Source organism: Pleurodeles waltl, chromosome 12, assembly GCF_031143425.1.
Source record: "Pleurodeles waltl isolate 20211129_DDA chromosome 12, aPleWal1.hap1.20221129, whole genome shotgun sequence".
Lineage (NCBI taxonomy): Eukaryota > Metazoa > Chordata > Amphibia > Caudata > Salamandridae > Pleurodeles > Pleurodeles waltl.
Window position 1 is genome coordinate 653,704,822 of NC_090451.1, and position 25,887 is coordinate 653,730,708.

Here is a 25,887-nt window from a genome sequence, read left to right on the forward strand (position 1 = left end):
GGATAGCCATGTCTGGCGGGAGGGTCATTTTTCCCAATCTGTCCTCCAGGAATTCTTGCTCTGAGCCATTCCACAGACCCACCACTTGGGGTGGTGTGTTTTGATATCTATTCACAAGGTCAGGAATTTGAAGTTAGAAGTATCCATCAGAAGAAGTTACTAACCTTCAGTAATGCTCTTTATGATGGATACTCTTTCCAGACGATTTGGGTTTTTAATTGTGACCCATCCTCCTCCATGTTCTTGATGGGAATAATTATGTTGGCACAGTTGGTGATCTATTGTAATAAGATTCCAGCTTAGTGACCTGCACACTGGCACAATCTGATTACTAAGGCTCCGCTTTGACAGCGTAGACAGATATTCAAAAGAAACTGTTGTCACTGCGTGGTGACTATAGGGGGCCAGCTTCGGTCACATCCAGGGTGGAATGATTTCGATGTGGATTGGCACAATACCACGCAGCGACCCGCAAGTGAACTGCTGGGAAAAAAATCTCTGGATCCAGTCAGGTACCTACCAGTCAGGTAAATCTTTGGTTAAGTGGAGTAACCGCCAGAAAGAGTTGCCAAAGGTAAGTAACTTGTTCTTTAGGTGCTCGTGGGTGAAGGCTTCCCTCGAAAGGTGAATGGCACCAATCAGCATATGATCACGCCCTAACCAGTTCCAAACCCTAAAATCAAGAGCCAGTTTGTTAATGCACGTAGCCTCAATCAACATAGTCTTAGGGTAGTTGTGTTCATCCATGATACAAGTATGTTTTGCCTGATGGTCAGTTATAAAGCTGCCATCTATGTTGACTATACAAGAATCCCCCTGATGTGACACTGTTGGTTCAGTCCTGATGGGATAGCTCAATTACATCGTCGTGTGCAGACGGCTGCTAAAATCGTACTTTTCCATACCCATCAATAAATAGCAGAGTTTATTCTACAGCTTTAAGGACAAGTGGTAAGTCAGCCCTCTTCAACCTGTGTCCTTGGCAATGGTGCTCAAATTAGGGTTAAAAAGGGTATAAATTGCTAGACACTAAAGCAGTTTTCTTTGTTTGTTAATAAACTTAAACAGACTCTAATTGCCCCCATGATAAAAGGATGCGCTAAGAACTTCACATCAACTTTCAAAGTTGCCCTTCAAAGGAGGGCTCCTTTGTTGGAGTACAGTTATGGTGAAAGTAACCATAGTTAGATGGCTAAAGTATGGCAATAGCATTAGTTAGTGCCATGTCTATGGACTTCGCAGCTTAAGGTTTCCAGCAATTTTCCTTTGTTGCAGTCATCTGAAAACAGGGGTGGTACAGGATGTCATATTTTCATCGAGAGGTTCAAAGGTTACTTTTGCTGATAAATTCTATTTGGCAAACATGTGGATGATGCCTGCCACTCAAGGATCATGGGGAAAAAAACCTGTATCTATCTTATGGGAATGCTGCACTTACAGCCAGCACCAGGTAGCAAAACACAGTGCTACTCCTAGGGCTACCCCTACGAAACATGTATGCAGGAATCCTAGTACACCGGCTAGGCAAACAAAATGAGAAAGTAATCCATTCAGACCTCTACCCAATATTCCAGTATGTCCAGTCAGTCCACCATAATGTGTGCTCTCACTTGACATGCGAGATGCAGCATTTCAGAACACCCACTGGCATAGCAAGAAGTATCAAAAGATCAGTAAGTGCTAGAGCTCAATCATTTTGGTGAATTTTGCTTTTTAATTTGTGTTTGTTCACACTCACCAAACCTACCCAAAGAAAGCACATTGCTTGGATTCTCCTGATGGAGCAATAAAGAAAGTACTAAATAATAAATGTGGAGCAAGTGGCTGTTCAGAGAACAAATATCTTGGAAAACAATTGATCAGGATGGAAGACTTCCGTGATATCATCTTCCCGTTGCTCAAGTAAGACTAATTCATTTCATTCGACCTTCATAGCAACTACTTAATTATAATAAACCACCCAAAACATTGTAAATTCTAGCATTTTTGTCTGTTGGTATCGCTTCCAGGTGCTTACACACTCTGAAATCATAATCTTTAGAGAATGCATGGCTGCAGGCTTTTTTGCCTTTGGCTTGTTACTGAAAACCCCACCACTCAAAAGAGCTAGGGAGACCACTGCTGTCATTCTGTGAAAAAGGCACCAACCAAGTGTATTCCTAAATGAGCAAAAATCTTGTATTAATCCAACTCTAGACTTACTTTTTTCTGGGATCACATCCTCAAACCTACAAAATTGAGGTTTCCACAGAGGAGAAGTAAATCAGGCTCCTAATTTTGGTAGCTTGTAAGATAGCAGTAAAGGTATGCTTGGTAAAACAGTAAAGAGCAATATTGGGGATCATATCTTCTTGGGTTCCTCTGATACTACACTGCACCTTCCACATGAGCTCTATCCAGCAGCAACTTTATCTATAAAGGAAACAGTTCAGAGGCACTCAGGACAAAGTGGCGCACACTGTATTAGCAAATCTGATGAGTGTGGATGGCTCTATTGGGATCTAAGTTTGTCATAATGACAGATCATTAACTAGGTTGGTAAGGCACTAAACCCCGTACCCTCCCTCCCCCGTCAAGGTCTATACTGGTTTTTAAAGGTCATAACCCTGAGTTATAGGCCTAAGCCTTAGACAGGGGTCTGAGGGTCTTTAACCACTGTATAGCCAAATATAATAAAGTCAGGATCTCTGCCATTGTCTTCAATGGAACTTTCAAAGTTGTCATTATCTACTTTGCATTATGGGAGGATTTTACAAATAAATGTATTCAGGAATGACGTTTTTAGATGGGCAGTGCTGTCCTTTCAGCCCTTAATAAGGAACTCACCTATGAGGTTATGTAGGAAGTTGGCTCTGTATGTACTATTTCAAAGTAAGAAGTAGCATGCACAGAGTCCAAGGGTTCCCCTTAGAGGTAAGATAGTGGCAAAAAGAGATAATTCTAATGCTCTATTTTGTGGTAGTGTGGTCGAGCAGTAGGCTTATCAGAGGGTAGTGTTAAGCATTTGTTGTACACACACAGGCAATAAATGAGGAACACACGCTCAAAGACAATTCCAGGCCAATAGGTTTTTGTATAGAAAAATATATTTTCTTAGTTTATTTTAAGAACCACAGGTTCAAGATTTACAAGTAATACTTCAAATGAAAGGTAGTTCACTTAGGAACTTTGAATTAGCAAAATAGCATATACAGTTTTCACACAAATGGCAATAAGCTATTTTAAAACTAGACAGTGCAATTTTCAACAGTTCCTGGGGGAGGTAAGTGTTTGTTAGTTTTGCAGGTAAGTAAACCACTTACAGGGTTCAAAGTTGGGTCCAAGGTAGCCCACCGTTGGGGGTTCAGAGCAACCCCAAAGTTACCACACCAGCAGCTCAGGGCCGGTCAGGTGCAGAGGTCAAAGTGGTGCCCAAAACGCATAGGCTTCAATGGAGAAGGGGGTGCCCCGGTTCCAGTCTGCCATCAGGTAAGTACCCGCGACTTCGGAGGGCAGACCAGGGGGGTTTTGTAGGGCACCGGGGGGGGACACAAGTCAGCACAAAAAGTACACCCTCAGCGGCACGGGGCGGCCGCGTGCAGAGTGCAAACAGGCGTCTGGTTTGAAATGGAGTTCAATCGGAGACCCAGGGGTCTCTTCAGCGAAGCAGGCAGGCAAGGGGGGGCTCCTCTGGGTAGCCACCACCTGGGCAAGGGAGAGGGCCACCTGGGGGTCGCTTCTGCACTGGAGGTCGGATCCTTCAGGTCCTGGGGGCTGCGGGTGCAGTGTCTTTACCAGGCGTCGGGTTCTTAGAAGCAGGCAGTCGCGGTCAGGGGGAGCCTCTGGATTCCCTTTGCAGGCGTCGCTGGGGGGGCTCAGGGGGGTCAACTCTGGCTACTCACAGGGTCGCAGTCGCTGGGGAGTCCTCCCTGTAGTGTTGGTCCTCCACAGGTCAAGCCGGGGGTGTCGGGTGCAGAGTGCAAAGTCTCACGCTTCCGGCGGGGAACGTGTGGTCTTTTAAAAGTTGCTTCTTTGTTGCAAAGATGTTTCTTCTTTGGAGCAGAGCCGCTGTCCTCTGGAGTTCTTGGTCCTTTTAGATGCAGGGTAGTCCTCTGAGGCTTCAGAGGTCGCTGGACCCTGTGGAACGCGTTGCTGTTGCAGTGTTTCTTGAAGTGGGGAGACAGGCCGGTAGAGCTGGGGCCAAAGCAGTTGGTGTCTCCGTCTTCTCTGCAGGGCTTTCAGGTCAGCAGTCCTTCTTTGTCTTCAGGTTGCAGGAATCTAGTGTCCTAGGTTCTGGGGAGCCCCTAAATACTGAATTTAGGGGGGTGTTTAGGTCTGGGAGGGCACCAGCCAATGGCTACTGTCCTTGAGGGTGGCTACACCCTCTTTGTGCCTCCTCCCTGAGGGGAGGGGGGCACATCCCTATTCCTATTGGGGGAATCCTCCAAAATCAAGATGGAGGATTTCAAAAGGCAGGGGTCACCTCAGCTCAGGACACCTTAGGGGCTGTCCTGACTGGTGGGTGACTCCTCCTTGTTTTTCTCATTATCTCTCCTGGACTTGCCGCCAAAAGTGGGGGCTGTGTCCAGGGGGCGGGCATCTCCACTAGCTGGAGTGCCCTGGGGCATTGTAACACGAAGCCTGAGCCTTTGAGGCTCACTGCTAGGTGTTACAATTCCTGCAGGGGGAGGTGTGAAGCACCTCCACCCAGAACAGGCTTTTGTTTCTGTCCTCAGAAAGCACAAAGGCCCTCACCACATGGGGTCAGAAACTCGTCTCTCAGCAGCAGGCTGGCACAGACCAGTCAGTCCTGCACTGAACAATTGGGTAAAATACAGTGAGCATCTCTAAGATGCCCTCTGTGTGCATTTTTTAATAAATCCAACACTGGCATCAGTGTGGGTTTATTATTCTGAGAAGTTTGATACCAAACTTCCCAGTATTCCGTGTAGCCATTATGGAGCTGTGGAGTTAGTTTTTGACAGACTCCCAGACCATATACTCTTATGGCTACCCTGCCCTTACAATGTCTAAGGTTTTGCTTAGACACTGTAGTGGCATAGTGCTCATGCACATATGCCCTCACCTGTGGTATAGTGCACCCTGCCTTAGGGCTGTAAGGCCTGCTAGAGGGGTGACTTACCTATGCCACAGGCAGTGTGAGGTTGGCATGGCACCCTAAGGGGAGTGCCATGTCGACTTAGTCATTTTCTCCCCACCAGCACACACAAGCTGGCAAGCAGTGTGTCAGTGATGAGTGAGGGGTCCCTAGGGTGGTATAAGACATGCTGCAGCCCTTAGAGACCTTCCCTGGCATCAGGGCCCTTGGTACCAGGGGTACCAATTACAAGGGACTTATCTGGATGCCAGGGTTGTGCCAATTGTGGAGACAATGGTACATTTTAGGTGAAAGAACACTGGTGCTGGGGCCTGGTTAGCAGGGTCCCAGCACACTTCTCAATCAAGTCAGTATCAGTATCAGGCAAAAAGTGGGGGGGTAATTGCAACAGGGAACCATTTCCTTACAGGTTATATAAGGACCGCATGACCGCCATTTATTCTGTGTAGTGCTAGACAAAAAACAGATCCCATCAGGTTTTAGCAGGGGTACAGAATCTCTAGAAGTGGTCTGACCACACAGTATCTCTTTCAGGATGAAGCACCTGGCAGGTAAAGCCAGTGATCATGGCCTTAGAAGTAGTATGTCTTCTTGACACAGGTGGAAGTAGAAAGAAGCTCTGGTACCTGTAGTTTTCCACAAGTTGGTGCGCCCCTCCCGAATCTTTTGGTAGCATCTGTCAATACAGGTCTATACCTGTCATTTTGTATATGTTGGTTCACTCGCTGCTCACAGGCTGTCCTACGAATTGAGCATGCCACACATTCACTGCTTCCCCTTCAGGGTCTACTCTGCATCTGTGCCTTTCTACCATTTCCTCTGATTCAGCAGTTCTTAGCCAAAGTCAATAAAGAATGTTGAACAATGATGCAGAACAGCTCACTGCATTTAAAGTCTTGGATTTATCTGTTAGTTCAAGGGCCCACTCACTTAGCAGGGCACACCCTTGATAATATCTTTTCACCACAAAACGTAATAGAGGGTCTCTCATTATCAGATTTCACCTGTACTAATTACAAGGCTATCTTCTTTGTAATTAATATGTTCTCTTGTAGGGGATTTCCATGTATAGTCATAAGCGTAGAATAATTCCCCGACGGCCTGCAGGGACCCCGGAGCACTTTTTCCAATATCACTTCTAAAGTGTCCCTGTTCGCCTTACTTCAGGAAGGCTTGTCAAGACACTTAAGAATGTTCCCAAGCAGCCTATAGGAAGGGCTACAGTGTTCAAGCTTCTTCATTCAGAATGTCCTTGAAATAAAAACATTAAATGCTTGACAAATAAAGCCATTTTCCAGACCAACTGCTTCCAAAAACTTATTTTATTTCACAAAACCTCTAAGAAGGAGTGTAGAACAGTGTAGTCCATAGGCTGCCATTAGTAATGAAGAAAAAGGATACTGTGCCTTTAAGAGCAGCCAGTCCTCCAGTATCCCATCATGCCTAGAGAGAGGTTGTTACCTCAGTTCTTTTTTCCGGCACCTGCTGACAGGACCCTGGAGCATTGAACTCGACCTTTTTAGGTTTTATCCTTCAAAAATTTAGAGAAACTTTCAGAAAAAAGGCTTCATTCGCATCTTTTGTCTTGCTCTACTACATTTTGAAGTTTTCTGACAGAAGTTTAAGGCTTTTTTCATCAAAATGCCTTCCTTGTTTGACAAGTGCCCTAAATGTGGCAGAAAAAAGGCTAAAACAGACCCTCATGAGCGCTGTATTATTTGTCTACCCTCATCTCACATTCCTGCCTCCTGCAACATCTGCAAGACGTTCTCCAGATGCACTTTACGTGACAGAGAGAAAATGTGCCTTTAAGGGAGAGCAGAGAGAAGACGCCAAGGAACCAGTGGGACCTCTGAGCGAGGGGAAGGTCAGTCTTCCACCAGGGCTCATACCTCAGCCTCCAGTGGTCATGGGAGGTCTGAGAGACGCTCTTCAGGGCGAAAACGACATCAGTCCCGGTCGACGTCGAGAGGAGGTACGGCGCCGACATGTTCGCCGTCGAATTCCGGTTCGACGTCGTACAGAAGTCACCTGTCGGCGCAGAGGCACAGTACGACGCCGAAGACCCCAAGGCGCACGATGTCGAGGAGCAGATCGGCGCCGTCCGAGTCGATGTCGAGAGATCGACGTACACGTCATGGCTCGTCGCCTCGCAAAGCGTCAATGTCGAGACGGAGAGAGATGTCGAGGACTCCATCGACGTCGAGAAGGCCGTCGACGAGCTACAAGAGGCGGAGAATTTATTCCTCATCGGAGTGCTCTTCCTCAGTAGTGCTGCTGCCTTCCTCTCCTTCTCGTCTGTCTCCGCCTAGATCTCCTCCTCCAGAGCTTCCGGCAACGCCGCCTCAGCCAACGGGGCAAGAGGTGCCACAACCAACGCCCCTCCCGGCACCTCAAGTACCGGTTAGTATACCGCCTAGACCGCGCCCTGCATCGTGCCACCGTTCACGCCATGACCATGACACTTCCAGATCAAGATCGCACCGCCGATCGAGGCGCAGATCAAGTTCAAGGGAGCGTGACAGAGACTCTTGGTCCTCTACCAGAGACTATTCACCTACTTTGTCGGACTCTCCTCCTCCTCCTCGGTCCTCACCGGTGGATGACATTAACACCTTCCATGAGGTTCTAGTCCGAGGTGCGTCGAAACTAAGCATACCGATGGTTGCTCCTACGCCATCGACATCGGTCATTTTTTAAACACTTCAACAGCGGTCAGCTGCCAGACTCTTGCTACCCCTAGTGCCGGGCCTCCTGGAGCCCGCTATGAAGGTCTTCCTTACACCGGCAGTGACAAGACCTGCACCATCCAGGCTGCAGAAGAAGTATCGCCCTCTGGAGCAAGATCCGCTCTTCTTGCGCTCTGATCCGCCACCGGACTCAGTAGTTATCTTGGCGGCATGCAAGGCTCACGCAACTTCTCCATCCTCCACCTCTCCTCCAGATAAGGAGAGTAAGCGATTGGACTCGACAGGTCGTAAAGTCTGTGGTTCGGCAGCGTCCTCTATGAAAACGGCGGGCGCCACAGCCCTTTTGGGCAGGTACGATCGATCTTTGTGTGACTCCATCTTGCAGTTCGCATAACATCTCCCAAGAGACCACAGAGAGGACTTTTTAGAAGTAGCTAAGGAGGTCGCTATGGTCTCCAACCAAATAATAAGCGCGGCAGCGGATGCGTTGCTGCTTTCAGCTCATGCGTACTGCCATGGTGTGACGCTAAGGAGACACTCCTGGCTGCGGCTCACGTCATTAAAACCGGATGCGCAGCAAAGACTTTTGAATCTTCCATTTTCAGGATCCACGTTATTCGGATCGCACGCAGATGAAGAAATGTCAAGAATGAAAGCGGAGGTGTGGACACATTAAAGGCAGTAGGATTGGACAAACCTAAAGAGCAACACATGTCCTTCCGTCCTTTTCATCGCCGCTACACCACACAGAGGGTTCAAGCCCCTCAATGGGCCACTACGAGGCCTCACCAGCAGCATCAGCGGCCCTACCAGCACCAGCGTAAGGCTCAGAGGGGACTATCAGTCCACTCAGCACCCGACAGCCTACCGCCTCAAATCCCTGAGAATTTCCTCCCCCCAACTTCGTTTACCACTCCGGTAGGGGGAAGCGTCACCAATTGCCTGGTAGAGTGGCAAAAGATTACAACAGACGCTTGGGTCTCAGGCATTGTACAGAATGGATATTGTCTCAGATTTTCATCACCACCTCTGGCCATCCCGCCAAAGCAGACGACTGCATACCTCGATCTACTAAAGGTGGAAGTTTCCATCCTCCTCAAAAAGAGAGCAGTGGAATCGGTTCCCCTCAGCCAACAGGGGAAGGGTATCTACTCAAAATACTTTCTCATCCCAAAAAAGGACAGAAACGAATTCAGACCCATGCTAGACCTCAAAACGGCCAACAAATGGATCCGAAAGGAGAAGTTCAGGATGCTATCCTTACACCAGATATATCCTCAGATTCGGCAAGGAGACTGGCTTTGCTCAGTGGATCTACACAATGCGTATTTCCACATCCCCATCGCAAAGAAGCATCGGAAATTCCTGAGGTTTCTGGTAGGCCACGATCACTTCCAATACACAGCCTACCATTCGGTCTCAAGTCTGCTCCCAGGACCTTTTCTAAGTGCATGGCGGTAGTGGCAGCTCACCTTCGGCGGAAACGAATCTTCATATTCCCGTATCTCGACGACTGGTTAATCAAAGCGTCCACTTATGCAGAAGCAAAGCGGCATTTCCAGATGACCTGCGATCTTCTGTACTGATTAGGTCTTCATATCAACTTTCAAAAGTCAACAACAGTACCTGTCCAGAGGTTACATTACTTAGGAGCTACTATAGACACACTGCAGGCAAAAGTGTGTCCTTCGGAGGAACAACGCTTATCTATTCTCTGGAAGTGTCGATCAATGCGTCACCCAACAGTGTGGACAGTCTCCTCACTTCCCGGATCCATAGCATCCTGCATTTACCTGACACCCAACGCTCGCCTCCACATGGGTCCGCTTCAGGAATGCCTGGAGGACCAGTGGAATCAGTGGTCGGGGAGCTGGGAAGATCGGATTCACCTTTCCACTCATGCAATCAGGTCTCTAACTTGGTGGTGCTCTCCAACCAATCTCTTAAAGGGGATGCCATTCCGGGTACAGCCTCTGACACAGACTATTGTGACAGATGCCTCTCTCCTCGTATGGGGAGCTCATATGGATCACCTGCAAATACAAGGCCGAGGGACACAGAAAGAATCGTTATACCACATCAATCTCCTAGAACTACGAGCGGTGCACCTAGCGCTCAAGGCGTTCCTACCCTCAATCACAGCAGACAACTTGCTGGTGCAGACAGACAATACCACCACTATGTTCTATCTGAACAAGCAGGGGGGCACCAGATCCAGAATCCTGTCTCAGGAATCCCAGACAATATGGCACTGGCTACTAGACAGGAAATTGAACATAGTGGCTACCCATCTGCCAGGAGTTCAGAACAGTCAAGCGGATGCCCTCAGCAGAGTTCTAGAAGAGAACCACGAGTGGGTGCTCAACGAAGACGTCACTCGAGACATTTTCCGTTTGTGGGGCACCCCTTCCATCGACCTATTCGCCACAGAAGAAAACAGGAAATGCCGCGACTTCGCCGCCAGGTTTTACCACCCACAGTCGCAGGGCAATGTTCTGTGGATAGACTGGTCCAACAAATTTCTGTACCCCTTTCCACCGATTCCGCTGATCCCAGCAGTCCTCCTCGAACTGTCGATGACATCAGCCACAATGATCCTCATTGCACCAGAGTGGCCGGGATAGTGGTGGTTCCCGGATCTTCTTCAGAGATCACTCCAGCCCCATCTCAGGCTACCCTGCAGACCGGACCCCCTGACGAAGTTCGGCGGTCGAATAAGGCATCCCAATCTCTCATCATTGAATTTGGCGGCATGGCTCCTGAGCTAGTCCAGTATGGTCACCTCAACCTGCCACAGGATTGTATGGACATTTTAAAGGAGGCGAAGAGGCCGTCTACTCGTTTGGCGTACTCCTTCAAGTGGAAAAGATTCTGCATCTGGTGTTCTTCTAAAGGGATAGATCCTACATCTTGCAAAGAAGATGTCCTTCTGCCTTACTTGTTGCATCTGGCACGATCGGGCCTACAGCTGTCTTCCATAAAAGTGCATTTGGCAGCCTTAACTGCTTATAGGAAGACTCCTTCGCAGACCTCTTTCTTTAGAATCCCAGATATAAAAGATTTTCTAGAGGGGTTAAAGAAGGTCTTTCCTCCAATTAGACGCCCTTCGCCACCATGGGAACTTAATGTGGTCCTTTCACATTTAATGCAGCACCCATTTGAACCCATACACAAGGGATCCCTCCAACACCTCACTTGGAAGGCAGCTTTTCTAGTAGCGATCACTTCAACACGATGGGTCAGCAAAATCCAGGCCCTCTGTGCTCACGAGCCTTACACAATATTTCATTCTTCCAAAGTAGTCTTATGGACACATCCGAAGTTTCTACCTAAGGTCATATCCGACTTCCACATTAACCAGTCGATTTCCTTGCCCACGTTCTTTCCAAACCCTTCCACCCCAGCTGAGAGGGCTCTCCATTCTCTAGATGTTGAGAGTATTGAAATTTTACCTAGATAAGACCAATCCTCTACGGAGAACTACACAACTGTTTGTTAATTACAGATCTGTACGTACTAGTTTAGCCACCTCCAAGCAATCAATAGCGAGGTGGATAGTTTCTTACAGGGTAAGCCTAGAGCCCATTCCACCAGAGGAAAAGCGGCTACCACTGCTCTATTGCGCAATGTTCCTTCAGCAGAAATTTGTAAAGCTGCGACTTGGAAATCAGTTCACACCTTTACTAAACATTATTGTCTAGATTCGGACGCTAGAGCAGATGCTCAAGTAGGCCAGGCTTCTCTTAGAAACCTTTTTGCTTGAGAACATATACATAGATTACTCGAACTGCTCCTCCGCGGGTTTTGGGATGGGCTTGGTATTCTATTCTACGCTTAGGACTATACATGGAAATCCCCTACGAGAGAAGGTATGGTTTCTTACCTGTAGCTCCAGTTCTCTCGTAGGGGTATTTCCATGATAGTCATAAGCAACCCTCCCTCCTCCTCGGGGGAGCAGTTAGATGTCATGATTACGTTTATTCAGATGGTCAGCCAGTGACTACCTGCAAAAAGAACTGAGGTAACAGCCTCTCTCTAGGCATGATGGGATACTGGAGGACTGGCTGCTCTTAAAGACACAGTATCCTTTTTCTTCATTACTAATGGCAGCCTATGGACTACACTGTTCTGCACTCCTCCTTAGAGGTTTTGTGAAATAAAAGACGTTTTTGGAAGTAGTTGGTCTGGAAAATGGCTTTATTTGTCAAGCATTTCATGTTTTTATTTCAAGGATATTCTGAATGAAGAAGCTTGAACACTGTAGCCCTTCCTATAGGCTGCTTGGGAACATTCTTAAGTGTCTTGACAAGCCTTCCTGAAGTAAGGCGAACAGGGACACTTAAGAAGTGATATTGGAAAACGTGCTCCGGGGTCCCCACAGGCAGGCAGGGAATTATTCTACGCTTATGACTATCATGGAAATACCCCTACGAGAGAACTGGAGTAACAGGTAAGAAACCATACCTTCATCCATATCAAGGTTATTCACTACCCCACAGTCAGATTACTGTATCAGCCCTGACCCAAACTCAACTTTTCTAACTTACTCTCCATCATAGACAGCAACTGACATACACCACATAAGCACATAAACATCACTTCTGACCTTTATCCTTAAGACACCATTCTTCCACTGAAAGCCCAGAACTATCGTAGGACGTCCCCATCGACTCTCTGGTCTACAGAACAACTCTCATAGGCAAGTAGATGCGATAGGAAATTTGAAAGTCTTTGGCACCACACTAAGTGTGAATTACATGCTTATAAAATTATGGCACTTAGTGTCCATGCCAAATATTGTGAACACGTTACATCTTCCTTTAGTCCAAGCAAAGATTTTTGCCGTTTAGAACTCCCTTGCCCTTTCTGAGACTACTACCACCTCAGCTGGCCCGTCACGGACATTATGTTCTGATCTGTCATACTTTTTCAGAATAGGATCATGCAGCTCCTGAGTTGTTGCTCAGCAGACAATCCTACTTCACAGTCTGTGCAAGTACTATCAATTTCTCCTCCTACTCTTTCTCTTCTAACACCATGGTCTGCTTTTCATTCCTCTAAATCAGGACTGTTATCTCCAAGCTGAATTATATTTCCTCAGGCTGCCTGCTACATCTATGTCCAGCTAAGATTGCAAAGGCTGTTGATTCCTGGCCGGCATCCACCTGCAACACTTCTTGTCCAGTATGGTGCCAGACTTTTGTAAAACAGCTCTTATTACCTAGCTGGAAAAACGCACTCTTGTCTGTGTTTGTCTGTCTACCTTCCAGTTTCTTTGCTATCTAGATTGATAAAATCTCGGAAAGCTTTGTTAACCAGCAGTTGTTGAAACCCATCGAAAACAGAGTTCTTCTAAACATCCAGCATTCAGCTTTTCGTCAAAGACTCAGCACAAAACCATATTAATAGCTGCCGCCAATTACATTAGGAGGACACTGGGCGTTCAGCGGACCTAATCCTCCTCGAATTACCAGTGGTTTATGGCACTTTCTTATAGCATCCTTTTGGCTAGACTTGTCGAAGGTGGTTCACAGGGCATCGTACGAAGTTGGTTTGTCTCTTTTCAGCAGGGACACTTCCAGGCAGATTCATTGGGTCAACATCTCTCTACCTTTAAAACCATAAACTGTAGGGTCCCACAAGGCTCATCTTTGAACCCCACAGTTTTCAGCCTCTATGTAGCTCTCCTAACTGATCGCATTTCATCCCATGGTTTCCCAGTTCTTTGCATATGTAATGATTCCCAAGACCGACAATAGAGCATGGAATTCTGGACCCATTTAAAAACTGCCTGTGACCACTGATAAGAATGATGTCTTGGTTTTCAGTAATTCTTCTATCGGGTCCTCAAACTTGTGGCCTGAAATTTTTGGTGCCTGCCTGGCACCCACCTCCAGTGCAATAGCAAACTCTTGTGAAGCTCATATCAACAAATTAAATCGCAATGTGCTTCTTTGTGATCACCATCAGGAGATTATTTCCCCTATTGGCGAGCTCTTCCAAGAAAAAGCTAGTTCTGCAATTGCCTTTTTGTTGAGAAGCTTTCATTGTTCATGAATTGCAGTTATTACATAATACTGTTGCTCATTTCATAGATCTCTGCAGGAATGCCAGTATTTCTATTTATCTTCCCTCGCTTCCCTGGCGACCTGTGTGTAAACGCTCTGCTTTTAAACTTTAGACTTCTGTCACAAAGCATAACATGGTTATTGGCAGAATGGCTTCATGATTTCCATCCATTCACCCTGTATGCAGTCTAGAACACTTCACACTACATCTGGTTAACACCCACTAAATTCAAAAGTTGCCATAGGGGCCAGTCCTTTTCTGTGTTAACTGCACCGGCTAGAACAACCTCATGGTAGCCACACTTGTGGAAACAAATCTCTTGAAGTTTTACAGATCATTAAGAACACATCTGTTCCTTCTGAAAGCTGTGTACTTAAGTATTCCATTATCGCCAGGACATCTGTTTGGGTAATTATGCGCTTTATAAATGTTAAATAAAATTGCACCAACGGTTCTGCCAGGGCACTTACCAGCAATCTGAATCTGAGTTTCGCAGGGCCCAAACTGCCCGTTTTCTTAAGCCGCAGTGTTAGCACATACAGTTATATATAGTAGGCAAGGGCACTTAAAAGCTCTTGCGTACCAGCCAAAGGTGTTTAAAAAAAAAAAAAAAAAAACTTTTTGCTGGATAAAGACTTGAAGAGTGAAGGGATTGGAGAATCCCAGAATTCTAATAGTGGGATCTTCTGTTGGGAAGTCAGGATCAGCAAGTGGAGGGAGTATGGAAACAATTGAAAGAACAAAGCTTTGTTGCCACGCACCCTCCAACCAGATGGAAGCCTTTATATGGCAAAAATACAGGAAATTAAATCAAACATCACACAACAGGAAACTAAACGAATTTGGAAAATCAGGAAGGAACCAAGAAAGCAACTGCCATGATGGAAAAGAAAAGAGAATAAAAGCCTAAACTGGATTCGCAGCTGCAGCAAAGCTTTAAAAGGCAGCTGCAACCCCTCAGACAGGTGGTTACCATTTTGGAGCTGGAAGTGTCCCGGAGCATAAGGGAAGGCAGCTCCAACTGAGTGAAACTCGCAGCTTGCAGCTGTGTTTTCAGTGGCCTTGAGACCACCGGTTCATGCAAGGTAAATACAGTTCTTTCTCAGATCTCCATTGATAATTACTGAACAGCCCCATCCACTTCACCTTACTTCAGCAAGGCTAGGAGACATATATGACACAATTTATACATTTTGGTGCCTTAAAAAGGGCTGTATTGGCAATCTTATTACATTACTTTAAAAACTAGAAGAAAAAGGGATCAAACCCTTAAGTCACTTACATAAAATGAAGTGACCTTTTAAAAACGTCCTTCACAAAGTAAGAGATAGGATAATATATAGCAATGTAGCTGTATGGGTTGCAGCATTGGAAACGAGAATTGAATATTGCACTTTTAAGGGCCTCTTGACCTTCAGTGTCCCAACATGCCCTGCAGGTGGCAGTTTACTCATTTTTTTTTGGCTCCTACCAACAGAAACCTAGAGCAGAGCTCTGCCTTTAAGTTTTTTTTTCCACCAAATGTGTTCATCTGTAGCTTTTGCAAAACTGATTCATTCAATGTCCTTTAAGGTGTACAGTATTTAGATAATTTCTTGACTGGAAATATATCTAATTTTTTGGGGAAATTGCCATCTTTTTGCGAACTGGTCAGAATATGGCAGAAAAATGCCAAAAACAGACCTGTATATGGTCTGTATCGTTTGTTTCCTGGACTCCCATGACCCCAAGATGTGTCGCCACTGCAGGACCCTCTCCAAGCACACTTTGAGGGAGAGAGAGAGAACTCACATCCATGCCCAAGTGGAGCCCTGCAGACAAGATTCCCTGGCTGTAGAGACTTCTGAGGGGCAAGGAGAGATGGCTTCCTCTGCCAGTGCCGCTAAGTCACGCACGGAGATCTCTTGCAAAGGAAGATCCAAAAAGACACATCTGGAGAAAAACAGCGCTCTCATTTGACGTTGAGGACATCAAGGTCAAAAAGAGGTATAGCACTTGCTTGCCATCAAGGGCTGGGATGACATCCATAATTCTTACAACGTTCAGGAGGAGAGCACCATCGACGTCTAAAGGTATCTCAACATCAAGACCCCACACAACGTGGAGAGTATTGATGAGACATAGATCGACGTTGAGACATTAGTCGACCTCCTTAACTAAGATGGCGGAGTAGCTTTATGCATGAAAGTTTGCAGACTTCCATCAGAGCCTGACTCAGAGTATTCCACCACCTATTCACGTACAGAACAACATCTCCTGCCACCATACTGGATTCCCGAACCCCTCCTTAGTCTCGGGCTGGCTCTTCTCCTTCAACTCCTTCTCTTCCAACACCTCCTCCAAAACTAGCTGTTCCAGCAGTACTCACACCACTAAATCAGCCAACCATTCCTTCTCAACCACAGTAAGCTCCTTTGCCAGTAACATCTACAACAAGGTGCCCTAGATCACACTTTTGTCACACCAGACCTCGCACTACAGGTCTAGGTCACTCTCAAGATATCAACATCGTCATGCCAAACGATCACACTAATGGCAAAGAAGATATTCTTCCTCCAGATCAAGATTCTCACGATCTCATCATACTACTTCATCTTCGGGTCTGTACTCACCTACTCTTGTCAGTTTCCTCGCCACTGAGCATATCGCCTATCAGTGATATTAACAGCTTCCAGTAGTTTCTCATCAGAGTAGCCATTAAGTTAAATATTGGCTTACCAACTACCACCAGCTCCACATTGGTCATCTTAGAAATGCTCCATCAAAAGGTCTGCTTCTAGACAACTGCACCCTTTAGTACCCAGTTTATTGGAGTCTGTTATGGATTTATTTTTTGATGCCAGCTTCTGTTAAGCTGCCCTTTCCCGCTTTCAGAAGAAATACAAGCCTGTGGCTCAGGCTCCCTCTTTATGTGTGGACTCTGTTCCAGACTCAGTTATAGCCTCTGTGGCCCATGCATTACATGCTACAGCCCATTCATCCACTGTTTCTCCTGACTAGGAGAGTAAAATGTTGGACTCTGGTAAGAAAGATATGTGGTACTTCCGCAGCCACAATGGAAACAGCCAGCACTTCTGCTCTTCTGGGACGATATGATAGATCTTTTGGGGATTTGGTCCAACAATGATTTGCTTTCTGTCACTCATCAGGGCTTAGACTTACAGAGCGAAAACCAGAAGCACAGCACTGTATTTTAAAGCTCCCTTTTTCAAGGACTAAGTTGCATGGATCTCATGCTAATGATGAGATGTCTCACCTGAAGATGGAACTGGACAATCTTTTTTTTTTATAAAGAATTTTTTATTGATTTTTGCAAAAGAAAGAAAAACCATGATACAAACGTCATAACACGATGCCAACGGGCATCCAACATTGGTCGAACCTGTGATCCCAGATAGCACTTGTATTAGAGATAACATGTTATTCAGGAGCCTAGTGCGGCCTCCCATTTCCCCCATATCCTATTATATTTATTCGGACATCCTCTAGCCTCATATACAAGTTTTTCACTCTGCGCACACCAATCCACTCCCTGTCTCCATTTGGCCAATGATGGGGCATTCTTGGCCTTCCAGTTTGCCACTATATCCCTCTTAGCCACTAAGCACGCCACCCCGAGGAAAATTCGATCTGGTCTCCTTAGCTCGATGTCACCCATGATCCCAAGGAGGAGGGGTAGAGGCTCTCTCTCTATATTCTCCTGCAACACCTCAGAAATCTCCCCCAGGACCGCTCCCCAGGAACTGGACAATCTTAGAGCTGTTGGCCTGGAGAGATAAAGGGATAATTGAAGACATTCCTAGAGACCTTATGACCACTGGTACTAATTTCAGAGGGTTCAAACCCCTCATTGGCTTCAGGGACACTAACATCAACAGCTGCACAGACCTCCACAATACAGACATCATTTCATGAGTAGAGGAGGTCACCAAACCAGCAGACCAACTACCGGAGGCAAACAATGAGTCAAATCTCCTTGCTTTTCCATTATCTACTCTGTAAGGGAGAAGCATAACATCTTTCCTGCAAGAGTGTCAAAGAATAATCACTGAAAAATAGGTTTTGAATGCTGTAGAGCATGGATACTGTCTCAGATTCAAGCGTCCTCCACCATCTGTTCCTCTGAAGAAACCATCCCTTTTTCAGCGGAAAAACCAACAAGAAGTTTCCATCCTCTTGCAGAAACATGCAGTAGAAAAGGTTCTTTCTCACATGAAAGTAATGAAAATGTATTCTTATTACTTTATGGTGAAAAAGGACCCAGAAACCAGTATGCGCCCTTTTTAGATCTCAAGAAAGCAAACATGTGGGTTTGCAAAGAAAAATTCAGTATGTGGGCTCTTCATCATATCTACCCTCAACTCCATCAACAGAACAGTTTAGGCTCAATAGACCTACAAGATGCCTTTTTTCATATCCCGATAGCCAAGAAACACCCAATATTACTGAGGGTCATTGTAGGAGAAGACCACTACCAATACAGGTTTCTTGCTTTCGGCCTCAAGTCTGCACTGCTAACTTTCTCCAAATGTATGGTAGTTGTAGCAGCCTACTCCTGGAAAATGAAAATCTTTGTATAGCCATATCCAGGCAATTGGATATTCAAGGCATCTTCCTGTCAGCAAGCTAGTCAAATGTATAATCTATTTGTCTTGACTCTCAATCGACTGGGTTTGCACATTAATAACAAAAAAACTATCTTGAATCCTGTTCAATCCCTGCACTTCCTCAGTGCAGTTCTAGACACAGTATATATGTGTTTCCTTTGGAGCAGAGATGATTATCTATCCTTCAGAAAGGTTGCAATATGAAGAAAACAACGCATTCAACTACAAGGCAAGCCTCTTCCCTCCTGGGTTCAGTGACATCATGTATTTTTCTGGTCCCAAATGCACGCCTCTACATTCAGCCTCTGAAACAATGTGCGAAAGACCAATGGGATCAGCTTTCAGGAAGATGGGAAGACAGAGTGATATTAACCGCTTGTGAAACAGTCACTCAGATGGTGGTGCCGAGAAGAATGAATTTTCACCAAGACGTTCCAGCCCAAAGAATAATGACTGATGCCTCCCTACAGGTCGAGGTGCTCACGTAGACAATCTACAAATACAAGGCATATAGTCTTAGAAGGAACAGTCTTACCACATCAACCCACTAGACCTGAGGGTAGTTCATCTAGCCTTGAAGTCTTTTCTCCCCTCATTCAGGACTAACTCTCTCCTTGTTCAGACGAGCAATACAACAACCATGCATTAGTTGAACAAGCAGGGAGGAACAGGAACAAGACCTCTGTGCCTGGAAACACAAACAATCTGGAAGTGGCTCATACCCAGGGATCTCAAAATTGCAGCGGTCCATGTACCAGGAACCCAGAATGCTCAAGCAGACACTCTCAGCAGAATCATTCAAGAAAATCATGAATGGGTACTAAACGACTCCATTCTTCACAGCATCTTTTTTTGATTGGGGATTTCCCCAAATACATTTTTTTGCAGACATAGAAAAGAAGAAATGCCTAAGCTTTGCCTCAAGGTTCTACCAACCAGGCACACTGGTGAAGGTCAGGCAAATTTATTTACACCTTTCTTCCAATTCCACCTTCTGCCAATAGTGAACATCAAGCTGTCACACTTGAAGACCAGAATGCTTCTCATTCCTCCGGAGTGGCCCAGACAGTGGGGTTTCAGGATCTCCTTCATCTCAGAGTGTTCACACAGGAAGATGCTGGGCAGACTGGATCTTTTTCAGAAGTTCAGAGGCCAGATTCAACATCCCAGTTGTCACCCGCTGAACTTGGCTGCATGGCTCCTAGACTCATACAATATGGTCACCTAAACCTTGGAATGCATGCATGTGCAGAAAGAAGACAAAGGAGCATCCACTAAAACTTATTTTTTCAAATGGAAGAGATTCTGCATCTGCTGTTCTCTGAACAATTTCAGTCCCCTTGTCAGGGAGAGGCCGTTATTTAAAAACCTCCTCCATCTTGCTAAGGTGAAATTGCAATTCCACTTTATTAGAGTTCATCTCGCAGCAATCACAAGTTACCGAAAATGTCCTTTACAAATGTCCCTTTTCAGAATGCCTGTAGTTAAGGACTTTTTGGTAGGCATTAAAAAGATATATCCTCCTCTCAGGAGACCTTCTGAGTGGGAGTTAAATATTGTCCTTTCTCGCCTTAATGGTCCTCTCTTTAAAACCATGCATAAGGTTTCTGTCCAACACTTATCGTGGAAAACTTTTTTCTTGGTAACCATCACTTCTGCTTGTGGAATCAGTGAGAAACCGGCCCTGTGTTCACATGAATCATACACAGTATGCAGCAGGGTAGTGACAAGGACCTATCCTTAATTTCTTCCCAAAGTAGTCTCAGATGTCCATTAGACTATTGCATTACCTACATATTTTCAGAATCTTTTTTTCTCCTGCAGAGAGAGCTCTCCTTACTCTTGATGAGGGTTTTGAAGTTCTATCTTGGTCTTTAAGAAGGTCAAAACAACTTTTTGTAAACTATGGTCCTTCACGGACTGGATTTGCCACATCTTAACAATCCCTGGCTAGATGGATCGCTTCTTCATAACACTTAATAAGGGGGCTAACAAAACCTTGCCTGGTAGACCTAGAGCCCATTCTACCAGGGGGAAAACGGCTACTGCTGCGTTACTTAGAAAGCTCCCACTTGCTGAGATTTGCAAATGTGCAACTTAGAGATCAGTTCACACATTGACAAGACATGGTCTTGATTCGGTTGCTAAAGCTGAACTTCAAGTATGGCAAGCCTCTCTAAGGAATGTATTTGCCTGATTGTACTATCCTTTTTTTATCTCCTTCCTCGCAGAAGTCTTGGGGATGGGTTTGCTAATCTGTTCAGTGCTTATGATTATCAGTGGTGATCCGCTGAGAGAGAAGGAATGGTTTGTTACCTGTAATCCTAGTTCTCTCAAGGGAATCTCCATTGAAATCATAAGCAGCCCTCCCACCTTCCAGAGGGAAGAGATCAAAGTATGAAAGATTCCATAACGCTAATCTGCTCATCAAAAAACTGAATAAACTGGCACCTGTTGGGAATGTTGGGACACTGGAGCTCAAGAGGCCTTAAAGTTGCAGTGTCCTATTCTCATTGTTTTTTCTAATGCTGCAGCATATACAGCTATTTTACTATATATAAACCTGTCTCTTACTTTAAAAATAAGTAAAATGCGCTTGTGAATGGTGTTATTAAAAGGTTGCTTTTTGTTTTACGTAAATTACATTTAAGGGTTTGATCCCTATTTTCTTTCTATTGTTTAAATTAATGCATTAAGATTGGCAATTAGAGTCTGTTATACGGCTGCCAAATTTAACATTTGTGTCACATATGTCTCCTGGCTTTTCTGAAGTAAGGCAAAGTGGATGTGATTTTGAAAATACTTCTCCAGGGTCCCTGCATGTGGGTGGGACTATTCAGTGCTATGATTTCATTGGGATTCCCTGAGAGGATTAAAGGTCAGAAACCTTTCCTTCTCAGGCATCCAAATGGCTAAGACGCCATAGTGGCAACACCAGCTTATCCTCCAAGATTCTAGCAAATGGACCCACTTCAGCTTTCAATAAACAATCCAAACATGTTCGAGTTCTCCTCACTTGAGAGCCTGCTTACTGTGCTATTGAAGTTTAGATTGATAAGCATACCGTAGGACTCAACACAGATTCTTAAGAGTCTCATTCACCAATCTTGACCTGCTCATCAAAATGAAAAAAGACTAGAACTTCGGGAACTTACATTACACCATCATGATGCCAAACCACATGAAAGCTTGCCCTATTTTCTGCTCCTAGTAAACTGTGGCTTTCATTATACTTTCATAGCGGTCAGAGTGGCAGCAATATTGAGATTGCCATCCGGCATTATTAACTGGCTACTCTCAGAGGAAACAATTTCAACATGGGACGAGTGATTCTGCAGCATTTCTTTCACTAAGGGAAGATTCTTTTCAATTTCTTGTTTAATAAAATATTGCTTGAGAACCTTGATTCATGCATGTGAATGTATGAAAGAACCAATATTGTAGAAGACAAAGTTATTTATTAGTAACTATACTTCTTCGACATCGGCATCTTTTATTCAGATGTGGTCCTCACTACTCCTGCTTTTTCAGAGGCTTGTATAATATACCTTAAAGACTTGGGCTAGGGAAATCCTAACAGTGGTGAGAGTGGAGCTCAGCATGGCCTAAGATGCTAGATTGGTGAATGATATTAGTTGTAACACTACAATGTGTTGCACTTCATTCCCTTGTTCTAATGCAGTTTTTTACAGTCTACTGGGGATTCCTTGCCTGACCATGGATAATGAGTCAAGACTGAATCGTCGGAAACTGTCAGTGCTAAATAACTGATTGACAGAGGGGGGATACCCTACGACAATAAAGGCAGAAAGGAGAGCTTTTTTGCTTCCTTGTTATTTGTCCTCAGATCATGTTCTTTACAATAGATTAAAAAAGTCAGGTGCTAGAAACATACAAACAAATGTTTAAACATACTTCCTATCTTGACATTTGTCTTTAATACACGACATTCCTTACAGCAGGATAATTTAAAGCAAATAGTATTTTATTCCGAGTGAGATGACTGTAGACCGGTATCTGAATACTCATCTCTCGTTCCTGTTTGTCCAGACAACAGGCCCGGGTCTAGAAGGTAGGCCATGTGGGCCAGGCCCACCCAAGGATTACCCTGGCCCACCAAAGGCCGTTTCGAACTGAAAAGCAAAGTTTTTCACCTTAATGTTTGAAATGGGCGTGCATCCCCATGGGCTCTCTTTTATCGTTTATTTTAATGATTAACACCATTGACATTGGGCATTTTCAGGCCTGGGGAGACTTGTGAAGTTAGCAGAGTTTAGTAGCTATGATGCACAATCGCCATCCGGTTATCCGGAAAACTGAATTTGGATTCTCGGCTTGTTGCATTGCATTTCTTCAATGCTTTGCAAAATTAAAAGCTGCTAAAGTTTTTTTTTTTTTTTTAAACATGAAAAGCTGTAAAGTGGCCCTGTGTAGCAGCATAAACATTTCTGCTGCTGCACATGACCAGGAGAAGGATGCTGCAATCAAAGATCTGCATCTTAAAGATCTGATAAGCAGCTCATCTTCCCTTCACCAAAGCATATCAGAGAAAGCGAAATATGTAGCTCCTTGGGTGCTGACTATTGTGTTAAAAATGTCAAAAGTGGACAGATGCCAATACCTAAAATATCAGATCATTAAATAGATTTTTTTTGGGCCAGTACACATTCATTTTCATGGCCCACCCATGCTTCTTAATAGCCCTCCCAAACATAACATCCTAGAGCCGGGCCTTCTAGACAACGTGTCTTACACACTAGTTCTGAGCAGCAGTTTAGGATTTATACACTAGCTTGACGTTCTAGACAAGCAGATGCCGATTCTCTTGTGAATAAGAAATCAGTCTTCATTCTAAACTGTTGGAGGTGGGAGTGACCGCAGTCTTATGACCTCCTGTTTTTCTCCAGAGGGGGCTTCTGTCTCTGGAAGCGGGGATGATGTCATTCTCATTGAAGACGATTAACGCTGAAACCTTGACATAAAGCAGCCTTTCTTCGCCATGCAGGTAAGCAGTATTGCTACAGCGCTGCCCCAGTAGCCGCTTATCAGGTGAACACTGCCCATTATTGGTCAGATCTGTGTAGAAATGCGACAGCCGCCATCTCTGGCATCTTCGGAAAGGGTCTCACTGCACAGTGCTTTCCAAGATTCTCTCCATGTTCACGGTGTAGTGCGCATCCTTCCGTTAAATCAAGTCCCGCGTATGCTTGCCCTGGATATTTAGGAGCTTGCCTTGCATGATTAGCCGCCGGCGATGAATGGTGAGATTACCCTGCCCCGGTGAAGCATTGCATGGGGTTGATGGATTATTTCAATAGTTGATGTGTGTATGTATCCGTCGTTGTTGAAATATTTTTCTTTCCTTGTGCCTTGGAAGACCTTAGTTTTTGTCTTTTAATTTTATTTGCAGGAGGCAAACTGTCTGGACGAAGATATCCAAATCAGCCTATCTAGAACCGTTCATTCCTTCTTTGTGGCTTAATGACTGACATCACGTGGGCGTCTGCAATAACGCTGTCATTTTGGGGATTGATGGTCTGCTGCATTTATCTGGGTTGTGACATATCCCCAATGAACAGAAGGCAAAGGAAGGACTCTGCCAAATAGTCTTCCAAATGTGGCCTGTGAGCTGCATGTTCCTGTTCTGTACTCCTTTCAAGTCAGGTTTAGTTGTGGCATTTGACCAAGCGCAAGTGTCTGCCCCAAGTGCAGATCCTGACTCCAAAAACATTTTGCCATCGCTTTTGCTCAGGAATGAAGAACATTCAGGCTATGCTTGCTCTCTACAGGCCCAAGTGATGAAGTAAATTATAAAACACTTACTTAGTTCGTAACCCTTGACAACCCTTGTTTCTGTAACTGAATTGTTTCAATATTTATTTGACAGTGTTAAGTTCATGCCATATGGCTTGACCCTCGCACCTCAACATACACTATGATCTGTTTGCTCCCTCTTCTTCCCTAAAATATTTAAACACTACATACCCCTCGACTGACTAGATTTCGTTTATGCAAGTTGTCTCCACCTAAATCAGCTGCTCTTACTGGTTTCTGCTTAGTATCATTAATGTGAGGGTGTGGCCTCCTCTTTTACCCAAAAATGTTAAGCAAGTTGGCTTTGATAATTTCCAATATTGCTGTGTAATGCATCACAATCCTTGTCTAGGAATTCTCCTATTTTGAGGCACATCTTAACTGTCCTTGTTCTTCTTCCTCCACATTGTGACCACTTTCGGATGCTGACTGTTGCACTATTTACCCATGGACGTGTATGGTTTTACCTGAAATATCTCAGGACTTTGGTGTGTGTAAAACCCCTGCCATCATCGTTGTTTGCCTGGGTAGTCCTCGGTTTGTGCACCATGTCGAATGTGTGGGGCGACGTCTGTTTGCCATATTTTGGTTGGGTGTGGTTCTTATTTTAGTCCCGGTGGAAACAACGGGGATTTGTGAGAAATAGGGAGACAATCTGATATGCCATTACCTCCATAAGGCCAGTGGTAAGGCCCAACGGAGCTTGTCATATGCTGAGCTTTATCTCACTTGAATCTCGCACAGAATGTCACATTGTCTTACTTGTCCCAATCCCCCCTGCCCCACTAGAGGAACTGGCCTCTGAGAAATTCTGCGTATATCCCGGTAGGCCATTCACGATGGCTTGCAATGTGCCATTACACTATTTTCTCTTCAACAATGTGTTTTATCATTGACCCCTCCCTCAAGCCTTTTGTTATTGATTCAGAAGTGCTGGCCTTTATTTTGTCAGATATTCATGATTAAGCTAAACCCAACTTTCCCATCACATAGCACCTCCCCACAGGTGCTTTTGCTGTCAAGGAATCTTTCTCCAACCTTTATTAAACAATGTCTCCATGCAGGCGTTTAGTTCTATTTATTTAAGTGTATTTATTTGCCCTTTGGACTGTATTCCTTGTGAATTGGAATTAAGGTACTGTTCATGTTTGAGTTTCGCGGCTGACTGTTTTGGTGTTTATTTTTTCCACTATTGGAGCAAGGGTGTCTGCCATAAGATTTGGTTCTTGCCCAATTCTTTTGTTTAAAGTTTGAAAAAAGTTTACAAAGGAAGAACTGTTTGAAAAATAATAATTATATGCATAATATAGTTGTATAGATGTGTCCAGAAGTGTACCATTATTTCTGTTTAAACTGATTAAAAAAAACTTTTTCCGAGTGTTTGTCATTTGTCTGCATTCACTGTGACCTTGAGTTTTATGTGTTTGTATTATAAATCAACCGCATCAAGCAGGCGGTCCTATGTGTGGACCCTTGAATTACAGAGAACTGTACCAAACTAAAGCGAGTGCCTAGCACTTTAGGAACACGAATCCTTAGCTCGGTGGCTCTCACCCAGCACCAGGGTATGTTTTGTCTGCTCCACACTGCGTTCTTTACTTCAGCTCAT

General features: G+C 44.9%; 1 protein-coding gene across 6 annotated transcripts in view; it reads left to right on the forward strand.

Annotated features, from left to right (window-relative positions):
• Positions 1 to 25,656, forward strand: part of TDRKH (tudor and KH domain containing) — a 445,279-nt gene extending 419,623 nt beyond the window's left edge. For 5 of the 6 annotated variants that reach the window (XM_069218300.1, XM_069218302.1, XM_069218306.1 and 2 more), the window contains 2 exons: positions 23,372 to 23,469; positions 23,875 to 25,656. In XM_069218300.1, coding sequence (XP_069074401.1) covers positions 23,372 to 23,427 — 56 coding nt within the window. In that variant the 3' untranslated portion in view covers positions 23,428 to 23,469; positions 23,875 to 25,656. The remainder of the gene's footprint in view (positions 1 to 23,371; positions 23,470 to 23,874) is intronic. The other variant, XM_069218305.1, reaches the window with a different exon arrangement.
• The last annotated feature ends 231 nt before the right edge of the window (positions 25,657 to 25,887 follow it).